Source organism: Nomia melanderi, chromosome 11 (genome assembly GCF_051020985.1).
Source record: "Nomia melanderi isolate GNS246 chromosome 11, iyNomMela1, whole genome shotgun sequence".
Taxonomy (NCBI): domain Eukaryota; kingdom Metazoa; phylum Arthropoda; class Insecta; order Hymenoptera; family Halictidae; genus Nomia; species Nomia melanderi.
The window spans coordinates 9,930,726-9,955,028 of record NC_135009.1 but is presented as its reverse complement, the minus strand read 5'-3'; the positions used below and the strand labels follow the sequence as shown (position 1 = coordinate 9,955,028).

The window sequence follows — 24,303 nt, the reverse complement described above, 5'->3', positions numbered from 1 at the left end:
TTCCCATTATTTCTCCCAGGATTTGTATATTTCTGTGGATACAATATTACCAAACCCGTCGAATTTCAAGTAATGTACTTTCTTAATTTTTCTTAAGTCATCATAGAGATGTCACTTCAACGGCTCGGCAGTTTTAGGTGTTAAACGATCCCTAACACTGAAACTATGTATCATTCAGAATGACTGGTTTCAATCTTCTTAGCTTGCAATTGCTGATATAAGTATGTTGAATATTTCAAACTATATTTTAAAATTCATAATTTCATTTACTTAACCTCTTGCCCTACGGTTAACTCTCAACTATATTACAGCTTCTTTGTCATAAATAATTTATTGAAGAAAGAGAAAAATTCTGCATATTCTACGCCTATATTTGCTCTAAAGTATAATTATCGAAGAATAATATCCAATTAAAATTCAAAAGAATCGATTAATACTTATTCTTAACCCTTTGCACTCGGAAGTTTCTCCCTAGAAATATTTAACGTTCTTCGACGAGGCGAAGACGATATTCTTTGAAACTAACTCGAAGGGAAATCACAGATGCATTGAGGAAGAAAGCTATTTTATTCCAATCTTTCACGTATTGAGACATTATACGAAGTTGAACATCAAACATCACATTTTATAGTTTTGTGTCAAATCAAATGGCGAATGAGAGTCACTTCTCAAGTGCAAAGGGTTAAGTTCCCTTTAATCCTAATCGGATCATGATGTGACTTTGAGTCACATTTGAACCTTTTACTTAAATTCTTTAATTATTTCATATTGCACTTCCAAAAGTTTCTTTGGGCTTTTACAATTTGGGCCCTATAAACAAAAACAATAACATTTTAATCATTCCCTTTATTCTCACAAGTGACTGAGAGTCACATCGTCGTATATCGCTATAAAAACACGTGGTACGATTAGGGTTAACACGTTGAATGCCATGGCGGTCACCGGTGACTCCCGCCCAAATTCGATTACTGCAACTTCCTTAATTAAACGATGATCATTTGAAAACATTCCTATATTGTAAACAACTCTACCTAATACGGTGACATTCAGCAAAACAAACCTGCGATAATAACAACGCAGTTAAATAGTTCAATATTGTATTTTTTTCTTTTCGCATATTCTGCACCTTAGAATCGCGCGGCATTCAACGCGTTAAAATCTTCATCGCGAGTCCGACACCTCTTCATAAGGCTTTATTGCAACAAATACGAATAAAAATGAAAACAAAGGTACCCTTATCATTTTTCTAAATACGTACGAATCACATGAATCGCTCGGTAGTTTTACTATAAATCGCGGAGGGTGAAATTCGACCGACCCTCTTCCGATCCTCCTCGAGTCGTAAATTCACCGTTCCAGAAATCGTCTCCCGGCGGACGCCCGACCGCGACGCGGAAGGCGATCGAGGTTCGGCAAAAAGTGGACGTACAATCGATTTCTTTCGGTCCGCGGCAGAACCAGATTACGAAATTCTCGCGGAAGGGGCGATCTACGCCCGAGAAGAAAAAATCTCCTTGTCCCCGGCGAGGCACACAGCTGCACGAATAGCGGTTCTCTTACTTGCTTACTTGCCTGCATCCACGTGATACTGTGCATTCTGGTCAAACCTGTAAGCCCTGAAGATGCGGCCTGCCCATCGGGATGTCACTGACCGCGTACCTCACCACCGTTGCCCACTTACGGTCCACGTCGTCGCACCTGACCCGCGGGACGTTCCATATTTATGCCTTAATGCCGGCCAAAGTGTCGTTATCTTCGAATGGCCGTCGAGACCCGGCCAGGCATGTCAGGGCCCTGGTCGATGCCAGTCGAGCGTTACTTCCTGAAACCGTCGAATAACCACTCGGACCAATCAACGTCTCGATTCTCGTCCCGAATTTTCGGCTCGACGCGTAGTACGATCACCTGTGGACGAAACCCCGAAAATTCGACTATTCGCATGAGGGATTCGCATAATTGAGGGTTACCAATGTGTTGCTAAGTTGTCCTTGCTATACAGAATGATTTTCATTTGAAACAACAATTTTGTGCAAATAAATTCCGCTTCTCTATTTATGTAACGTTGGAGTTGAAACAATTTTATAGTATTTCTATAATGTAAGAGAAATATAACCCCTACATGTTTAGGTCTATACCTTACAACTTTTTTCTGAAGCATTTCTTCTGTTTATCATTCTTTGTTATTCTTTTATGCGATTTTTGTTCCTTGAAACTTTGACATTTGGGAGATTCTAATAGAAGATTCGGGTTAAGTGTTTAAGAAGAACCCAACGATCTTCGCGAGGAGGTGTAGAAGAGTTTTGAATCTAGGTTATTGCGTATGTTATTAAAGAAATTACCTCACGATTCATTCGATAATTACACTTCCAATGTTTATTTTGCTATTAACTGTTTTTCGGCAAAAGAGGAATGAAGGGAATGAAATATTTGTAACCAAACAGTATATCCTTCGGATTTATGTGAACCAAACAACGTTACCAATCGTAGAATCCAATTAAAACCCTCGATCGCTAATCCGACTCGCCGTTGAAGGCTAACGAGTTAAATCGATTTGCTAAAAATATGAAAATTCCCATTTAGCTGTCGATAAACACCGATAGATTAATACCGAAGCATCGCAGTATTTCAATCGCCGAAAATTAATCGCAAATACCGCTGCCACGTAATTAAAATCGAATTAATTTGAACGGTACATCCGAGTTGCGTGCGTTTGCCCAGCAAACGATACTTGTTCGAGCGTCTGTTTGCTCGCGAGGAGAGTTTATACTCGTGTTTGCCGTGTTCATTGTCCCCGGTTATAGCAATAATTGATCACCGTGCGGTCTAACATCGACTGCGAGCCGCCGCGGCCGGTTCGCAGCGCGTGGTGCGGCGAATTCGTACGGTGCTTAAAATTCGGGACGTGTAAAGGAGCGGTAAAGTAAACGTAGCGGTCCGAGTCCCATTAGCGTGGGTACACGGGCACCGTGGTTGTGCAAACACTCCCGCATAATTAGCTTGTTTTCCTAACGCCTTATTTTTTGCGTCTCTTGCGTAACCCCGGCCGGAGTACGCTCGAGAGGACACGCAAAAATCGGAGGACATTGATCTGTGCTCCGAGCTTTTGGACCGTTGATCGTGCTCGTGGGCAGGCAATGGCACTTTTCGATTATTTTGCGGTGAGCCAACGGAAATGGATAAAGCAGAATATAAATGAAATGAAATAAATGAATGTGATGAAGTAAGATAAAGTAAAATAGAGTAAAGGAAAGTGAAATAAAGTAAAACAAGTGACGAGATACAGTTTCACTCGTTTTAAAGAAGATAACGTTACAGAAAATAACAAACGCAGTGATGTTACTTTCCCTGCAGCTGAATATTTTTAAATTCCTACTGCTACTCCGTTACCACGGAGACTTTGAAGCGAAACTCCCCGGCTCGACTTCCCCTTCGGTTACGCTTGAAAATCGCTCTAAGAGGAGACATTGTTGAAATGTCTTTAGATTCCTTCTTTTGAAAGCTACTACCACGAATCGTCAAGAGCGAAATTCGAAACAGCAGACACAGAAGAAAATTAGAATCTTGAGCCACATTGAATATAAACTATTCTCAGTTTCCCGAACTCGTCTTCTCCTGAATAAAACATCCACTCCGAAAAATGCAAATACGTATTAACCCTTTGCACTAGGGAAGCACTGATTCGCCGCTGGATTTGACACAACAAAACGATGCACTGTGCACAATAATCCAATAATCCGTCCATAAACCATTCAAATAGAATATCTTTTTTCCTTAATTTATGTACGATATCCCATTAAGTTGCTTTCGAAGAATGTCTACATCTGATCAGAGAATGTTGAATATTTCTCTAACGTGATCTATAAATTTCTGCGACGCGTTCCATAAAGTGGAAAACTTTCGAGTGCAAAGGGTTAACATGCATAAAAATGCATTCGAGGAAAGGAATAGCATTGGCTGCCCGGCATATTGAATTACACCAAGATTTATGCAGCCAGTATTTGCCAGTCGCGCGAGAAAATCCGTTTAACGAAGGAAGCAGGCGGTAAACGAGGATAAATGGGAAAGTAGGATAGGGATCCTCGTAAAATCGGGTGGCCGCAGGAAGGATCCGTTGCGAGCGGTACTATATGTGCGCCTGGCGAGAGGACTCTCGCGTGTTCCCTCTGTTCTTCCCTTCTCTCATCCTTCTCATCGCTTTCTAGACTACTTTACAGAGGTGGCGAGGTCAGCGGCGGTCAACCGACGAAGGGTATAACGGGACGCGTGGGTGCAACTCCGCCGTGACACGGTTTAAATAATTGTGTTAATTCCTGCCGGGCATTGCGCAACCACGGAATCCCCTGAGATCCCCATCTTTTCAAATCGTTGCGCCGTCCTCTTGCAAAACGCCATTTCAACGCTGAATATACTTGCCGACACTTTATACACAGGGTGTCCCATTTCCATTCTACCAATACAATTCTCTTAACACCTTGATCTATGATTTCCCTGATGACTCGCTAAAATAACCTTGTGCTTAATAATTAACCAGAAAACAAAGAAAGATTCCCAATTCGTTTGAGTTTACTTGTAATTTGGAACATAGTAATTAGCATAGGATTTGACACAGGAGAATTGTAAGGTTTGGTGTTTCATATTAAATTCTGTTTAACGCGTCAATATATGAAGTGTTGGAAGAAAATAGTTACATTTCTTAATGTATATTCGATTTTTCGTTAAGTGGAGTTCAGAAAATGTCGTCTGCTTCTCGTTAGAAAATATTCAGTGTTTCCAGTGGAAAACTTCGGGAGTGCTAAGGATTAATGATAGGGAAATAGTATTTCGTTCGAAACCAAATGAATTGAGTGACGTTTGATTGAAGGAACTTTCGTTTGAGAAGTTTCCCACGAGACTGAGTCGATGTTGTATGGAGAGGGGTTGACGAAACTATTTGTTATTCAAAACTTGTCTCAAATGCAATTTTTTCTGGTTTGAGGGGGTAATTACTTGGTACAACTTGTTCGTCTCTAGGTGAACATGTGTAATTGTGTAATTTTGTTGTGTCTATTATTCTCAGATTATTCTCCATAGATACTTATGCAGATTTCAAACTACTCAAAGCACATTACACACTCGGTATGTAATATCGACCTCACATTAAACGTATTAATCACAGGATATTAACTTTGTGTATGAACGATCAAGTTTTCAGAATACTAAACGAGCTGATAAGTAATACTTGATGAATCGGTACAAGTTCTGCTATATTTAGTAACATTGCTTCCTGTCGTTCGCTAATGACTACAGGTCTAAATGGAAAACTTTGTTCCTTTTTACGAGAAATTATCTACAAATGAAGAGGTTCGTGTAAAACATTTTTCCTTAAGTACGGCAGGATTTAATGTTTTATTAATTACGATCGAATAACCGTAAATTGCATTAGATATTGCATGTTCCACTAATTATGATGTCAGGTACAGGTTAATATTTTCCATGAGTCTTTAATGATTACAATAAAACGACATAACAATGAAACTAGGTGCTTACACTGGCTATTATCGATTATAACAGGATGATCAATCTGTTCTAATTAGGCTGTAACGGTATGTAGGGTTGTCGTAAAGTATTTCAATTGTGCGGTGTCAATAATACTCAAATTACACACCATCGGCAAGATTAATTTATTGTATAAGTTCACATATCATTTTATAGTTCATAAAAACTGATTTCAATGTTTCAAACGGCTTAACCAAGTGATCCAACGATAAACAGCGTACAAAAGGCAATCCCCTCATTTATTATACTGATCAGAAAGTTCTCTCATTCATCGACACATAAAATCAGTTCATCGACGAACTTCAATACAAGAAAACTAATCGTCAATCCTTAATCGCTTTTGTTCCCGTTGCTACAAATAACAAACCAATAAAAATCCGAATACAAACGTGTGCAGAAGAAATTCTTCTTCGAATCTGTTTTCCAATCGCCCCGCGTCATTCGCTGAATTAGCGAGGCTATATTAAACACAAATATTTGAAACCGCCGTTCCCGTCCCGGCTTCATTAAAAAAAGGACGACACCTTCGCACGATCGTGCGCAGAAATTCCAATTATAATCTCGCGGATGACATAAGAGCCATTTAATTTTAATGCATCATACGTTCCTCTTTTCCACGAACTATCCGCATTCTACAGGAGGAGAGTAATAAAAGGTCCGCCATTTCACCGGCCGATAAGGATTTCCAGTTTGTCATCGGGTCCCGCAACGCTCGTCGAGCCGTTGATTGATCTACGCTGGAAGGTATCCCGTAATATAGCGGACGGCAATGAACTCGATTGGAAATAGAAATTAATTTATGATTGTCCTCGAAATAGTGGCGGCGCATTGCATCGCCGGGCAACGCGCGCTGACGTGTTACGGCAGAACCGGTCGGTCGACTTCTCTCCAACGTAACATGCCCCGATACCAGTGACATTGACATTGACTGCTGCCAGTCCGTGAACGCCGTATACTTTCCGATCTACACCGGACGAACAGTTCTATTTCTCCTTCCCTTCGCGCCGCCGATAACCGTTTATCATTCACGCAATCGTTGTCTCCTAGAAACTGGTAAATACATAGCGGAACGACGTACCGAGTAAGCAACGGCAGATAAGATGCTCAGACGTTCAACGCGAATTGCGCGGTAGCGACAGGCGGACGAATCTTTATTACGTCCGTATCGGATATTGCATTGTACGCGTTATTTAGATACTTCCGTTATCGGACGGAGGAGGAACTTATCTTCTCGATATCGGGGTAAAGCGGGCAGTTTATTCTAGTATAACGACCTAGGCTATTTTTCAGTTGCACCGTATGTAAAATGGCTTCTTCAATGTTTCCGAGATATTAATATAGATTTCTGTTTGTTCGAAACCTTGGAAGTAATCAGATAAATCGTAGGTTATAATACTCTCTCACGAAAATCGTTTACTTCAGGTTATTCGGCTTGATTGTTAGAAACCTTTCGTAATTGGTAACTCTTCTATCGCGTTATTGATTAACAAAAATACAACGCACTAACACTAAGTAACACTCATCAAAACTCCTATGCAATCGAAACAGTTAACAGAAACTAAAAGTCCAGATTCTTTGAAACCCTTGCTCTATCTTTCTTACATTCTATACAATCCACAACATTCAGTTGGTTCGACAGTTTACCAAGAAAAATACTATATAAGTTCACGTAAAAAATGGTGTCACCGAAATTCAAGTAAAGTAGCAGACAAAGTTTTAAACGTCCGCCACTACAATCGAAACACTCTTCGCCAACCAAGGCATTAAAAGCTCCCGACATTTCGTGGTGCAATGGTAGCAAGCTTCTTCAGTCGAAGAAAGAATGATTCAGGTTTTTGGTCGCATCATTGGATTCCACAGCGGTGGTTGCGGTGGCAGGTAAACCGCGACCTTGGAGGCCTCGCAGTGCAGAATTTCGTGCACGCGATACGCGCCGCGGCGGCGGCGAGCCGGGAGCCAGCTGCTCATCGGAGCGTGTGCGGTTGATGGTAATGAACTTTCGCGAGGCAAGGCCGCCGGGAATGATTTCATAACGCGACGCGTTTGCTCTCGCTCGCCTCTCTCCTTTCCTTTAACATTCATCGTGCCGCTGTCTGTCCCTCTCGCTCTCTCCTCGAGCAACGTTACAACGTCAGCGAAGGCCGCGGAGAAAAGGGCAGCCCGTAATCGAGGAACATTGACTTACATAATCACGAGCCCCGACCTCGATTACCGTTCATGCAAATTGCGCCGGGATTTTTGCCGGTGCGCTCGAGGCGAGATCGCGTTTATTGTTGCCGGCGATAAGGCGGCCGGTTTCTTCGTCCCTGATTAATTGCCAGGCGATTTCAATGATCGGGGAACTGGAAACTTTCTTCTTCGGAGTGGTAACGAGCCGAAGTTGCCGCGAGGAACGGTACCGTTACACCTGTCAATTTCCTCCGTGCGATTTATCGATCGCCGCTCGGATTGATTGGGAGGAAGAGTTCTTCCTTGACACTTGTGAATGGGAACTGTAGGTTTTCGAAGCGACCGATTCCGAAGTTCATAAGAATTTCTTATTGCAGTTTCGAACGATAAATCACGATCTAATCCTAATTTTAGTTTTTAGCTGCCCACTGTAGTTCTCAAAATCAGAAAATTCTAGTTCTCGTTGTAGTTCCTACTTGTAGCTCTCAAAATGAGCAAGTTCTAATTTGTGATCGTAATTCTCAATTATAGTTCCAAAAAAATCCCAATTTTTCATTGTACTTCCTAAATCGATCGAATCCTAGTTTGAAATTTTACTTGCCAACTGTACTTCCCAACCAAATCCTAGCTCACATTCCAGTGCCCACCTGCTTCCCAAAATTCGATCAAACCCTAATTCCCACTTCCTGCTCCCCACTGTAGTTCCCAAAGCGTATCACCTCCGAAACTCAACCACGCTCCCCAAAATTCGACCGAATCGCGATTCTTACTTACAGTTCCCAAAACGTGTCATCTGCAAACCTCGACCACACTTCCCAACCTTCGAGCGAACCCAAATTCCTGCTATGATTCACCACTATAGCTCCTAAGTCGCGTCATCTCGAAACCTCGATCACGCTTTCAGAAGCGAAAAGGACATCACCCAAGTCCGCGGTGCATCGGACAAATCGATCACGCGAAAAGAACTAGCAGAGAACCGTGTCCGTTCGCACCTGTTGCTCGGTTAGGTGTTGCGAGCGTCGCGGACAACGTAACGGGGCAGCGGCGGGCGAGACAAGAGGGCGAGAGGCGAAACCGCCTGACTTCTCGTTGCTCGCGAGCCGCGTAAATTCGCGTGGACGCCGTTAATCCCGTCGGGGACGCGGCGCAGTCATCCGAGATTGTAATCACGCGCGGCTCCGACGGACACCTCGATAAAGCCCGGCCTGTTGGCCGAACGGGCGCAATAATTTAGCGCAGGCACCGCGCAAGACAAGAATCGTCTCGGCGGAGCGTCGTACAACGTACGTGCTGGGCCCGTGTAACGTGGAGGCACGCGGCTGGCCGGGGCTCCTCTGCGCGCGAGCCGTTCCGTGGGACTCCCTACTTCGCGAGAGGACACGATAGGGCCCTTCCATTCACGGACCCCGCGCTCTCTTCCCAGTACAATTCAATTCGCGGGAAACTAACCTCCGCCCGCCCCCGCTGCCGCCGACGACGACGTCGGCTGCGTGCACCGCGCAGTGGAATGCTGATTCCTCGACGTGCATATGGGTACGAGTCCCCTCGCTGCAGCGCACGTACGGAAACGAATGTCCCCGCGATCGCCGGGGAGAGAGCACCTTGCGGAAACGCACGCGCCGTGCATTTCAACTTCGCGCCTACGAGTCGCGGCCCGACTTCCGATCGCACAGACGTAATGAATGGGGCTCGTCGTGTGATTTAGGTACGGTCTCACTGTTAGGAGATCGCTCGATGGCTGGACTGAGCAATTCCGGTCTCATTGGCCTGTTTCCAGATTTTCTCGTCCTATTTTTCGTACTAGTTAGATATTTTCTGGGACAGTTTGGCGTGGCTAATAGATACAAACGGAGGATGAATGGGATTCTTTTATGTGGATTAAGTTTTATATTTGTCGTAGATGATTTTTTTTTGTGTAGAATTGTGTAAAGAGCTTGAAGTGTTTGTTTGGTGATAGGAGAGAAATGGAATATATGGGGGAGAAAGAAGGGAGGAATGGGAGGGAGGAAAGATGGAATATGTTTGTTGTCTATAGTGGTTTTTACGGAAATGAATCTTTTATTTGGACTTTGTTTGTTGTTACCGTCCCGGATTTACTTGGTTACGGAAAGAAAAAATCGAATTCTCTTTGGAAACCTCGTAAAGCCCACGAAAATATTTGTTACGCATCTTCGCCGGCTCGTAATAAATCTGCCAGGTCTGTCCATTCAATGGAAGGATTACATTGGCCATTCGAATCCTTCGCCTCGCGGTGCACGTATCCGTGTACAGGGACGTTTTGTGCATTTCAAGGAGTTCCTGGTCGGTTTTCGAAGAAAAAGTACAAGTAAGAACTTTCCGAATGAAGATCGTATATCCTTCTTCAAAGGGTTCCCTTACCACTGTGGACATACTGGGTGTCCTTTAATCCATCGGTCTCCTTCAAGGAAAACAATATTTTTTACGTATACCTGTGCAAACACGATTATAAATCTGTTACGAAGTAAACACTTTGCCATAAATTAAAAAGATTATCCGCTTGCAACATCATACATCATCGTGTTAATTACTTGTTACCTCAAAGAAACTTTTCTCTCTTATCCATTCATATACATTCAACTAATTCAACTTCTAATTCATACACTCGCAAACCGACGTACGTACAATATCATACTAATAATTATCATCGTTCAAAAAGTTCACTCCCCAATATTACTCATTACAACAGAAACACAACAAACTCTCATTCCCGTATCATCCGCATTCATCAACCCTTACATCAGCAACCATACAGAGACCTCTCAAATATTTTCAATCCTCGTATCTCACAAATTCGACCGAACCACGTAGAATTTCCATACCTTCTTTTCCTTCGAAAATAAACAATTTACTCGAAAACATTCTGTTACCGAGAACCGACTTGAAAGCAGACATTTCTGCTAAATCAAAGTGTAAGGGTTAAGAAACCCGGTGGCAAGAACTTCCCTACGGCGACGCCGACGGTGCCAGGGAAGGGTGACAGGATCGTATCGGCGGACAGAGGAGCCGAGCATTGTGCGCGGCGAAAGAATGGCTGGATATCGCGGGAGGGTGTCGTGCGCTGCGTTTCACGAACAATCGAACTCTCCGGAGCACTTTGAATCCGAAAGAAATTGCGAAAACCGTGCGCTCTCGCGTAAGAAAAGGGGGGTTCCCCGGTCGAGGAGGCTGGGACGCGCCTCGGGCCACGTTTTCACGGGGTACTAGGCGCGCCGCACCGTCGTCTACGCCGTCGAAGGGACACGGGGACGAGAGAGGATTCTGTATTCTGCGCGCACTCGGCATACAATTCCGTTCGACCGGGGGCGAGGGTGTTAACGAGAATTCACCCACGCACGCCCGCGCCATATGACGCTTTGACTCACTCCGTTGTTAAGGCACCCAGTTCACCCTCCGGACACACGCATCCCGCCGGTAATTACTATGATAAACTGCGCGCACCGGAGAGACACGACTCGTTTCCCTACGAATTTCATGGGAAATGGAGTTCCCCGGATTAGTCCCGCACCGCTGTGACGCGAACCGGGGAATCGGTCTGGTCTCGGTTGACAGTGTATTAGAGGGGTCTACTTAGGCGACTCGCTGACGTCAACTGGCAAATGTAATTGGTGAACGTAGATTTCCTGTTGTGTCCCCTGCGAACGCGAATGTTATTCGAATTGTTGTTCCTTTGCGTTGGGGGCTTGGAGAAATTGAAAGTGGAACGGGGATCTTGTTACTCGTCTAAAATCCAATCAGATTGTTTCTGTTGCTCTGAGTTTTGAGGATTTGTTGAATTTGTTGTATTATCACGTGTTTTATTGTAAATTTTTTATTACATGCGCCACTGGACAGGTTCTTTCAATGTTAGGTATTTGTATGTTCAATTACTGTTCTGAATAATTTTGTTTGGTCTATGGTCCATTTATAGTGTGTTTCCTATTAGATTGATTGAGAATGTAAGTAATATCTATGTGATTATTATTGCGCGCAACTCGTAAATGTCAGTATCAGAACGCATACCGATGCAAGCGGAGTTTCTGAAATAATAAAGTTTGTTCTCTCTTTGTTACAGCTCCAGTATATGACCACGATAGCACACACATAGCGGAATACAATGGAGGTACGTAACACCAGCTCTGATTGCATCTCGCCAATTCATATGCACGCTATCGACGCGAGGTTAATTATATCGAACGGCACGTGCCGCTTCGACGATACTTACAAGACGTTCAATCAAACCTTTCGATGAATAGTAACTACGTCAGCGGTAGCTGATTACCGTGTCATAAAGATCTCGTTGGACACATGTTCACGCCGAGCTGTTTCTCTTTGCATTGAACCGTGGAACTTACCGGGTTAACTGTCTTACAGTGTAATATTCATAAAATTGAAAGATATTGACAGCTCGTATTGTAGCTCACAATATTTCGTTAGTCCTTCCATCTGCTTTTTAAGCTTCTAAACACAATTGTACTAATCTACTGTAGTTCATTAACTTTCCTACAGTAACTGTCTTCTTAGGGTTACAATGAAAAAGCTAAAACATAGTTGATCACAGTAAATGATACCTAAATAACATAGAATCAAATTACACTTAGCAAATAAATTCATTGTGCAACGAAAAAGAAATCATTCTCCGTATTCTTAGCTCACTACGAACGTAGCTATTTAACCCTTTGCGGACGAAAATTCTTTGAAATGTACAATACTTTTAACAGACGAAGCGAAATTATCTATCAATTGCTTAATCAATAGAAAAAAAAGGAAACTTCGCGCTGGTCTCTTGCTGTTTGATCAATTAAATCATTTGTTTGCGACTTCGTCTTCCGAATATGAAAATTTCATCTCGCCGAAGTGTCGACATTCGTCCGCAAAGAGTTGATACTATTTAAGAGCAACGTAGTTAAAAGGGGAAAGACACGTTTCTAATCAATATTTGAATTAACAGGCACAGCCGGATGTTACTACAACTTCCAGCACTACGACGAGGGCGACAGGATCGTCACGAACGAACCGTGCTTGAACTGCACGTGTCACAATCAGATGCTGATGTGCTACCTGAGGGTCTGCCCCTTCACGAAAGCGATCGGCCAAGATTGTACCGTGGAGAAACGTCCCGACCAGTGCTGTCCTGTAATCACCTGTCCCGAGGTGCCCGTGCAACTGTTGACCTCCACGACCACCGCACCGGCGACTTCCGGTTCCACCGCGGTCGGCTTCCACGACAATTACGGGTGCAATGTCAACGAACGATTCTACGCGGACGGTGCCCAGTTGCCGATCGACCCACAGAATCCTTGTGAGCTGTGTTACTGCATCAGGAACAGGACCACCTGCGTCATGCAGGAGTGCACGCTCCGTGTCGCCGGATGCAGGCCAGTGTACCAACCCGGTGTTTGTTGTCCAGTCAAGTACAATTGCGGTGGGTACTCCTATGAATAGTTAGAAATAATGTAATTGATTTTCTCTATAATCGGATAAAGCATTTGACAACACTCGACGGTAATGAAAGTAGTTCCGAAATTTTGTTTGGATGAATGAGAGGGGTTCATAGATTTTTATTAAATAGAGGATAGCGTCATTCCTGTCAGGTTATTCGGGATATAATATCCTCGAAGATGAAAGCAATGGAAAATTGAAAGTAGTGTTGAAAACTGCCCAGTTTCACATTAGAATTAGCGACGTGTTCTTCAATCGTTCAATCTCAACAGAATACGACGAGGATCTTGCAACGACAGTTGAACCAACGCCTGGCCTCATCATGACCACCACGATGGCACCTGGAGTGACGCCGCAGTGCTTCCACGAAGGCAAGGTCTACGAGGACGGAGATCTGATCTACTCGACGCAGCCTTGTCAGCACTGCTACTGCTTCCGAGGTGACATCGCTTGCGCTGTACAGAACTGCGGCACTCCCATGCAAACGCACGGAAAGAATTGCACCGCTTTGCCTCCGCCAGAAGGGAAATGCTGCCCAGAAACGTATCAGTGCGGTAAGAATTTTCGTCGTTTTACTATTTTGGCTCTAAATACCAGATCGACGACTCAAATTCATGAAATTCAACTTACGTGAATGCGATATAATAATGCAATGTATGTGTTCTATAGAAGACGAAGAACAGGGTGGAGTTATCACATTACCGAAGAGCGAGGAGTCAACCGACGGATTTATTCAAGAAACAACGGCAGCAAGTCCAACGGAAGTCGGACAGAAAGAAGAAGTTCCTGAAACAACGGAAGAAACCTTCCCCGGCTACGACAACGCAATTCCTCAGGATCACAAAGAAGAAAGCACCGAAGCGGCTACCGAACAACCAGAAAAAGAAACGCCACAAGAAATGACGCCAGCTGCGGAGACTGGTGCAGTATCGGAAACAACGCTGAAGGCTACTTCAGAAGAGTACAGCACAGAAGGTCCTCTTGCCACAACAGAGCCAGCAATCGAAGCGACAGAACCTGCCGAGAAAGCCGAAGGACAAGCCACGGAAGCACCAGTCGAAGGGACAAGTGAAAGAACGACTGGCAAACCGGAAGAAGAAGCTACTCAAGGACTCACAGAAACGCCCATTCCTCAAGGACAGCCGGAATTGACTTCGCCAAAGGCTGAAGAGGTACCCCAAGAAGCGACTACCTTGAAAGAAGAGGAACGACCAGCTACCGAAGCAGCTACACCGGAAGTGGAACCAACCGAAGGTGCACCAAAGGAACTGTCAACTAAGGAACCTAGCACTGGAGAAGCTGAAGAAGCCAAACCGACGGAAGGAGGTGTGGAACCGAGCGTCACCGAAGCTGAAGTTCCTAAAGAATACAGCGAGCCGACTGAAGCAGCCGAAAAACCTACGGAGGCACCGGAAACACCAACTGAAGAAAAGGTAACGTTGCCTGAAACTGTTCCCGAAATGTCTACTGTTAAGAGCGAGGCTGAAGAACAGGTGACAGAAGGAGCTAAGGAAGCTGAAACACCGTTGGTGTCTGAACCAGAGCAGAAGATAACTACGGAAGCACCGGTAGAAGGAAAACCGGAAGAAGCGACTACCCCGGAAACGGAAATGCCGACAGAGAAAACTGTGCAAGGAACTCCAGGCGTGGAAGAAAAGCCCAGCCAAGAGGGACAAGAAACAGCACGACCGGAAGTTGGTTACGAACAACCTACGGAAGCAAGCATTGCTCCCGGACAGGGTGAAGAACAAGTTACAGAAGGTGTAGTTGAAAAGAAACCGGAATTGGAAGTGTACGATCATAAGAAGTCTGAAGAACTGCCTGGCGTGGTACCAAAGAAAGAGGACATGCTTCCAGAAGGACCCATGGTTGAAGCGCCAGCAGTGACGGAACATGCTTTGGAAGAGGGAGAAACTCCAGAAGCACCTGCTCAAGAACCAACGGGTATTCCTGCCACCGCTCGTGTACCTGGAAGCAAGGCGGAAGACAAAGAATCGGTTCCTGAGATCCAGGTAACGGAAGGCTACGTTGACATGAAACCTCCGGAATTCCACATACCCAGTAATCTCATGACTGAAACTCCCGAGAAGATTCCGACCACATATCTTCCGCCTGCGAAAGAAACGACAGTTGCTGGTGAAGAGGAACAAGCACCTGTCGAGGAAGCTACAACTGCAGGCCAATTGCCAAAGGAAGCGTCTACCGAGGCTGCGATCCAAGAACAGGAGAGGACAGAGGTTCCATCAGCCACAGAAGCTGGTCTAGGTGAGAAGATTGGAATAACCGAGGGAGCTCCTCAAGTTACTGAAGTGAGCCCAGGTTTGGAAGCTTCTACGCAAGAAGTTCCGCAGGAACAAACTCAAGAGCCCGAGAAACCGGCTACACCGGAAGAACATACTACTGAAGCTTCATCGTCCGAAGTACCACCGTCAAAGGAAACTTCGATCGAGGAAGAAATGCCAACAAAGACACTGACCATTGATGAATCTGGAGAAACATCGTCTGAGGAAATTGGTGACTCTAGCGAAGAAGTAGAGCATCCTAAAGGCGAGAAAGAGACAGAACCTGTGGAACATCCGGCTGAAACGGCTCAGCCACCTGTTGCAGAGGAACAACCGACGGAACAACCAGCAACGCAAGAAGCAGTCACGGAAAGCAAACCGGCTGAGGAAAGCACTTTAGGTCAGTCCACCGAAGCTCCGCATGTTGAAGTGCCTACGGAAGCTAGTCAAATCCCAGATGAGAAACCTGTGAGCGAAGCAGAGGCACCGGCTGAACAGGGTACTACTACTGAACCATCTGATTTAAGTGAGAAGATCGGCGGTAAGATACCTGACGAAAAAGTGACTGAGAAACCAGTATCTGGAGAAGAGGCACCTGAGGAACCAGTCACTGAGAAGCCAGTTGCTGGAGAAGAGGCACCTGAGGAACCAGTCACTGAGAAACCAGTTGCTGGAGAAGAGGAACCTGAGGAGCAAGTCACTGAGAAACCAATTGCCGGAGAAGAAACACCTGAAGAACAAGCTACGGAGAAGACAGCTGCTGGAGGAGAAACACCCGAGGAACAAGCTACTGAGAAACCAGCTGCTGGAGAAGAAACACCCGAGGAACAAGCTACTGAGAAACCAGCTGCTGGAGGAGAAACACCCGAGGAACAAGCTACTGAGAAACCAGCTGCTGGAGGAGAAACACCCGAGGAACAAGCTACTGAGAAACCAGCTGCTGGAGAAGAAATGCCTGAGGAATCAGTCACTGAGAAACCAGTTACTGGAGAAGAGGTACCTGAGGAACCAGTCACTGAGAAACCAATTGCCGGTGTAGGGGAACCTGAGGAACAAGTCACTGAGAAACCAGCTACTGGAGAAGAAATGCCTGAAGAACAAGCAACTGAGAAAGTAATTTCTGAAGAACAAGCACCCGAGGAGCAAATGACTGAGAAATCAGTTTCTGGAGAGGAACAAGCTCCAACTACTGCAAAGGCTACGGAAAGTGAAGAGGAAGGTACATCGCAAATGCCAGTGAGCGAAGAAGCCAGTGAGAAACCTGTCACGGAGGAAGTTCTGAAGGAAACAGCTGCACCTGAAGTTGAAACTGCACCAGTAACTGAAGAGGGCGAAAAACCAACGGAAAGCACTTTAATGGTAGAAGTTCATCCTACAGTAGTTTCTGCTGAAGAAGCGAAACCAACAGAAGAGGAATCTTCCGAGCAACCATCTATTGAACAGACAGAAGGACCTTTGATCAAAGAACCATCGACTGTCGGCGGTGAAGAGGAACAAAAGACGGAGAAGCCAATGAAAGAAGAAGCGCAAACTGAAGCATCAATGGCTGAGGTGCCACTAACAGAGGAGTCAGTTACTGAAGCGGGTGCGGAGAAACAAGAAACTCAGGCTCCACTCGAGGAACAAAGACCAACTAAGCCTTCTGAGCGTAAAGAGGATGAACAGGGTGTGGAGAAACAACCGGAGGTAGAACAAAAACCGGAAGGCACTCAGGAGCCATCTCTTGAAGGAGAGAAGCCAACTGAAAAGCCTACAGAAGGAGAACCAGTAACTGAGATGGCCGCTGAAGGAGAGACGCCTAGTGAAGAACAGAAAACTGAGAAACCTGCCGAGGAAGAAAGGCCAACGGAAGAACCTGCTGAAGCGGAGAAACCAACTAAGGGAGCTGCGGAGGAAGAAAAACCAACTGAAGGTCCAGTCGAAGAAGAAAAGCCAACTGAAGGAGCTGCTGAGGAAGGAAGACCAACTGAAGGACCTGCCGAAGCAGAAAAGCCAACAGAAGGACCTGCTGAAGTAGAAAAGCCAACAGAAGGATCTGCCGGAACAGAAAAGCCAGCAGAAAGACCTGCCGAGGAAGGAAAACCAACAGAAGGACCTAGCGAAGCAGAAAAGCCAACAGAAGGACCTGCTGAAGAAGAAAAAGCAACAGAAGGACCTGCTGAAGAAGAAAAAGCAACAGAAGGACCTGCTGAAGAAGAAAAAGCAACAGAAGGACCTGCTGAAGGAGAAAAGCCTACAGAAGGACCTGCTGAAGAAGAAAAGCCTACAGAAGGACCTGCCGAAGCAGAAAAGCCAACAGAAGGACCTGCTGAAGAAGAAAAGCCTACAGAAGGACCTGCTGAAGAAGAAAAGCCTACAGAAGGACCTGCTGAAGAAGAAAAGCCTACAGAAGGACCTAGCGAAGCAGAACAGCCAACAAAAGGACTTGCCGAAGCAGAAAAGCCAACAGAAGGACCTAGCGAAGCAGAAAAACCAACTGAGGGACCAGTCGAAGAAGAAAAGCCAACTGAAGGACCAGTCGAAGAAGAAAAGCCAACTGAAGGAGCTGCTGAGGAAGGAAGACCAACTGAAGGACCTGCCGAAGCAGAAAAGCCAACAGAAGGACCTAGCGAAGCAGAAAAACCAACTGAGGGACCAGTCGAAGAAGAAAAGCCAACTGAAGGAGCTGCTGAGGAAGGAAGACCAACTGAAGGACCTGCCGAAGCAGAAAAACCGACAGAAGGACCTGCCAAGGCAGAACAGCCAACAGAAGGACCTGCCGAGGCAGAAAAACCGACAGAAGGACCTGCCGAAGTAGAACAGCCAACAGAAGGACCTGCCGAGGCAGAAAAACCGACAGTAGCACCTGCTGAGGAAGGAAATCCAACAGAAGGACCTTCTGAAGCAGAAAAGCCAACAGAAGGACCTGCTGAGGAAGGAAAGCCAACAGAAGGACCTAGCGAAGCAGAAAAGCCAAAAGAAGGACCTGCCGAGGCAGAACAGCCAACTGAAGGACCTTCTGAAGCAGAAAAGCCAACAGAAGGACCTGCTGAGGAAGAAAAGCTAACTGAAGGACCTGCCAAGGCAGAACAGCCAACAGAAGGACCTGCCGAGGCAGAAAAACCGACAGAAGGACCTGCCGAGGTAGAACAGCCAACAGAAGGACCTGCCGAGGCAGAAAAGCCGACAGAAGCACCTGCTGAGGAAGGAAAGCCAACAGAAGGACCTGCTGAGGAAGGAAGGCCAACTGAAGAATCTGCGCCAGGAGCAGAACTAACTACAAGTCCTGCGGAAGAAAAAGAACCAGTTACAGAAGGAAAATCGACTGAAGGCCCTGCACAACAGCCAACTGAAGTTCCTAGAGTAGAGGAAGAGAAACCTGTTGAAGAAGGAAAACCAACTGAATTACCTGCCGAAGGAACTGAAAAACCGGTGGAAGAGACTTCAAAGGGAACAGAACCAACTGAGGCACCTGTCGAAGAACAAAAACCTGTTGAAAAGGGCGTGCCAACAACTGAAGCATCTATGGCAGAAGAGCAACCAACTGAGAAAGCTGTTCAAGTGGAGGTTCCAAGCGAGGAAGCAGGACCCACAGAAAAGTCTGTAATAGGGGAACAGCCAACTGAAGGTCCCATCGCAGGTGAAGAACCCGGAAAGGCAGAGGAACCGACTGAAAAATCTGTCGAAGCACAGCCAACTGAACCTTCGATTGAGGAAAAGAAACCAAGTGAACAACCTTCTTCGGAAGAAACGCCAGCGGCAGAACAAGAGCCAACTGAGAAATCCGTCGAGGAACATCCTACTGAACTGCCAATGGAACAAGGAAAGCCGGCGGAAGCCGAAACTCCTCAGGAAAGTGTCAGCGAGTTACCAGTTTCTGGAGAAGTTTCCACAGAAACGCCAGTAACCGAGCAAAAACCGTCTGAAGGTGCGGAACAGGTGCCAACAGAGCTTCCAGGCATAGAAGAAACAGTTAGCACGGTTGGAGCCAAGGAACCTGAAGCATCAACCGAAGTCTCGAAAGAAACAACCGAGTCTGCAACGATCGTTGCAGGAGAACCAGCTTCCCCAACTGAAGGAGCACCGACGGAAGTAGCTGCGCCAGAAGAAAAACCTACTGAAACACCTACTGTCCAGGAAGAAGCATCTACCGAACTTGCTAAGGCCGTTCCACAAGAAGGTGAGAAAGTTACGGAAGAAGTACCAATCGAAGCTTCAACGGCAGGTGTACTAACCGAAGAAACTAGTGAAACTCAAGCACCAGAAAAAGGCATTAGTACTCAGCAGCCTGAAGTATCTTCCACCGAAGCAGTTCTTGAAGCATCCACAGAAGCTTCCGCGTTGCCCGAAGAAGAACAAAAGACGCCAGCTCCTGAAGTAGTCTCAACGGAGGAACTTTCATTGAAAGAAGCTACGACACAACTTCCAGTCGAGAAAGAAACGAAAGCGCCGAGCGAAGAGAAGATTCCGGAATTGTCCACTTTGCCGCCAGGTAAGACGGAAGAAACGCCAGAAACCACTCCGCACGCGGAAATTGTACCGAAAGGAACGACCGAGCAGGTTGAGCAATCCACAATGGCTGCCGAGATGCCTCAAGAAGAAGCAACTCCAGAGTACCCGCCTCATGTGCCAGCAGAGATACCAGGAGAAGGCAACTGTCTCATCGAGGGACAATCTTACGGCAACAACTCTGCTGTTCCCCCCGCCAATCCTTGCCAACTCAGGTGTCGTTGTTTGAGCAGCATTATCCAGTGCGATCTTGTCGAATGTCCTCCGCCGCCGAGCCATCTGTCCAACTGTATGCCGATCCACACTGGCAAGAACCCTTGTTGTCCAATGTACACTTGCGATTCAACACCTACGGCGGTACTGGAATCCGATAATCACATGATCGAGCACGAAACGCCTAAATATGAACCCGAAGAAGAGCAGAAGACCGTGTCGCCTACGGAGACGCCGACCCATGAAACAACTAAGGCACCAGTCGAGGGTGAGAAAGAGCAAGAAGCAACGACTGTACCTGGACTAACCGAGGCAGCTCAAACGACACCAAAATCCCTTGAACCCGAGCCTGCGCAACCGACCACTCCAGCAGAATCTCCAAAAGAATCTGAAGAACCTGCTGTCAGCACAGTTCCCTCGCAGGTAGAGACTTCTAGTCAGGCTCCAGAGTTACCGAAAGAAACGCCGGCAGTAACTACCCCTGAAGAACAAGAAGCAACTAAAGCGCCATCTTCTGAGCAACCGCCCGAAGAACAAACTCCGGGACAGGAGACACCGAGCGAGGAGCCGACAGTTGTCACGACAGAGAAAATTCCGGAGGAACAAACCACTACTGGAATTGGAAAGGAAGCTGCGCCTACCACTCTGAAACCAATGGGCGAAGAACCAATGGTAGAAGAGCACAAGCCTTTGGGTGAAGAGGCAACTGTTTCTCCTGCAACTCCTGAGGAAGGTATCAGTAAGGAGCCTGAAGAAGAACAACCGGTTACTGAAGGCCAGAAGGAAGTGAAAGAAGGAACTACACCTGGATTAGAAGGACAACCTGAGAAACCTGCGGAGGAAGGAGAAGCTAAACCAACTGAAGCAGCCCAGCCTGAACAACCAGAAGGTGAATTGCAGACTACTCAACCAGTTGAGGCTGAAACTGAGGGACCAAGTGTTGAAACATCTACTCCAATAGTTGTGAAACCAGGAGAAGAAGCAACGGTACCGGTAGAAGCACAAACCACTGAAACTGAAGAAGGTAAACCTGTCACTGAAGAAATTCCAGCAACCACTAAGGCTCCGTTATCTGAAGAGACTACAGTACTTGGCACAGTTAAAGAAGGACCAACTGAAGCACCTACGGAAGAAGCGACGACACTTGCCGGTGAAACTGAAACTACTAAGAAACCACTTCCATCTGAAGAAGAACAAACGGTGCCAGCTGAAGTTTCACAGCCCTCGGTGCCTTCCGAGGAGGAACAAACCAAAGAAACGCCTGTGACTGAAGGTGAAGTCAAAGGAACTACGGAAGGCATCGAAGAGCACACTGAAGGACCCACGCAGCAGCCTGAGAAACTGCCTGAAGAACAAGTGCCAAGTTCTACCGAGGCTGCTAAAGTTGGACCTGAAGAATCGACCGAACCTCAGGTGACCCCTAAAGAAGAAGGAATCACAAAGCCTGAAGAAGTTACTTCCGAGGCATCAGTACAGACTGTGCCAGAAGAACAGCAACCTGAGAAGACACCATCCCCAGAGGACCAGACTTCTGCGCCCATTTCTCCTGCTGAGGAAGGAAGTACGCCATCGATTGTACCCCAGGAAGAAGTTTCAGCAGTTCCCGAAGCTACCACCACGAAAGCAATTTCTGAAACTGGCTTGCCTAAAGAAGCAACTAAACAACCTGCTGAAGAGGCTATGCCTACCGAAGTAGCTGCTACCGATGGACCTAAAGCAGAACCTGGTCAAGAGCAACCCACAACCGAATTACCTGTCAGTCCAGTTGAAGGAGAGACGCCGTCTGAAAAAGAAGTCACGAAAGCTCCAGAACAGATGCCACAGGAGCAAATGACCGAGGCTCCTGGTATCTCCGTAAAAGAGCAGACAGAACCACCAGTCAAACAAGAAACCATTTCACCGGTTGCTGCTGAAGAACATAAGCCTGAGGAGGAAACTCAGAAACCGAGCACGGAGGAAAGTGTAGTACCTACTGAGCCAACCAAGACTGTTCCTGAAGCTGAAGGTGTTACTGAGGCAGGTGAAGAACAACCTAGCCCGTCCACGTCTCCAGCTGCAGAAGCCGGCTCGACCTTGGCACCTGAAGGTTCGTCAATGTTGCCTGAGCAAGGAGAAGAAGAACAAAAACCTGTCACTGAAGCTGAAGGCGTGGCTGAAGAGAAGGCTCCAACCACTCCCAGCGAAGTAAGCCCGACCGAAGAGACCACCATGGGAGAGAAACCATCAGAGGAAGGTGTACCAGAAGTAACTCAGCAGACTGAAACGTCACCGGTGGAAGCGGAAACAGGCAAACCTTCGACGGAACAACAGACGACCCCGACTCCCGAGACTCAAGAAGTGACTGAGCCTGCTTCAAAGGCACCTGAAGTTGGTCCCACCGAAATGCCCGAGAAGAAAACGCCGACTGAAGCTACGGAACAAGAACACCCTGGCGAGCCGGAGAAAGAGGTACCAGTAACGACTATTGAAGTCCCTGAGGAAGAAACACCTGCTGAAGTACCGAAGAAAGAGACACCGAGTGAAACGCCAGCTCCCGCTGAAGTGCCAGAGAAAGAAGCGACGGAAATACCTGAGAAGGCACTGCCTACTGAAGCTCCCGAGAAGGTAACTCCGGCAGAAGAGGTTCCAGAAAAGGAGATTCCAGGAGAAGCAGTAACAGCTACAACCGAAACACCGGAGAAAGAACTTACTAGCGAGGCTCCTGAGAGTGGTCTCTCTACCCAAGCACCCGAGAAAGTTGAACCCGAAGTAACCGAGAAGATTCAACCTGAAGAATTAACAACGCAGGAAGCTCTTCCCGAGCAGAAACCTTCTGAGAAACCAGAAGAGGCTACCGAGGTACCAGAAAAAGCTCTTCCCGAAGAACAGACAACCGCTAAAGCTGAAGAGGGATCACAACCGACAGAAGAAATTCCGCAGACCACAGAAGGCGTTTTGATCAAAGAAGTAACACCAAGTGCGACAGAACCTTCTGTAGCAGAGGAACAACCGACCAGGGCTCCAGTAACCGAAGCAGAGCAAGCTCAACCAAGCACTCCCTCGGCAGTATCCGAAGAAACATCTCCTCACGAGGAACAACCATCGCCGGTAGAAACCACCGAAACTGCAGCAACACCTGAAGAACTTACGACGATAGAAACTGCACCGAGCCAAACGACAGAAGCTCAACCTGTCACGGAACCTGCAGTGGAAGCATCAACGGAGGCAGAGAAAGCTCCGGAAGTTGAAGAGTCTCCGGAACAACCGGTCCAATCGTCGACAGAGCTGCCACAAGAGAAAAACGTCACGGAGCCAATATTGCCAGTAGAACATACGGAAAGCGTGAAACCCGAAGAACTCCAACCATCGACCGAGGCACCAGTCGCAGAACACGTGACCAAAGCTGAGGGACTTCCAACGGAGCCATCGATCGCTGAAACGTCAGAAGAAGAGCACGAGGAAGGTATCGAGGAAGGTGCTCATCCTGGTGAACCCACGCCATCAGAAGCTGCTCAAACTACTGAGAAGGCGGAAGCTCATTCGACAGTCGGATTCGATGAACACCTTCAGCCAGTGAACCACACGTATGAAACCGGCAAGCCGGTACATCCTAGCATCCCTGACATGTCATCAGGTCCTCTAGAATATCCAAATCAAGCGGGTACCGGAGAGGAAAGCCCTCACTTCCCGGCAGAGGGAAGTCACGAAGAAGACTACGACGAAGACGACCAGGCTATCTACGGACCAGGCACTTGCCGATACGGCGGCAAGGTGTACGTGTCGGCGCAACAAGTGCCCAGGGACGACCCGTGCGACTTCTGTTTCTGCTTCCGTAGCGACATCATCTGTCTCCAGCAGAGTTGCCCGCCACCGATCCGCGGCTGCCACGAGGAACCGATCAGCGGCTTCTGTTGCCCGAGATACGAGTGCCCCGTCGCGATGGCCACGACGTTGAACATCACCACGACCACGACCACCACCACCACCACGTTACCGCCGCACTTCCACGCACACGCGTACAAAGGAGCCGCGAAACGAAGCGGTTGCCAGGTTCGCGGACAAGCGTACCGCGTTGGGGAAGTCATTAGGTCCGCGTCAGGACCTTGCCTCCAGTGCACGTAAGTTCTCTTTTAGATTTCAGTATTATTGAGATTTAACAGCTGGACTCTGAGATCAACTCTTTGTTCCGATGGAAAGT

The 24,303-nt window shown here is 46.8% G+C and overlaps 1 protein-coding gene across 1 annotated transcript in view; it reads left to right on the top strand.

Annotated features, from left to right (window-relative positions):
• LOC116430549 (uncharacterized) overlaps positions 1-24,303 on the top strand; it is a 70,821-nt gene that overhangs the window by 41,840 nt on the left and 4,678 nt on the right. The window contains exons 3-6 of the mRNA XM_076372086.1: positions 11,777-11,824; positions 12,653-13,126; positions 13,416-13,697; positions 13,813-24,223. Coding sequence (XP_076228201.1) covers positions 11,777-11,824; positions 12,653-13,126; positions 13,416-13,697; positions 13,813-24,223 — 11,215 coding nt within the window. The remainder of the gene's footprint in view (positions 1-11,776; positions 11,825-12,652; positions 13,127-13,415; positions 13,698-13,812; positions 24,224-24,303) is intronic.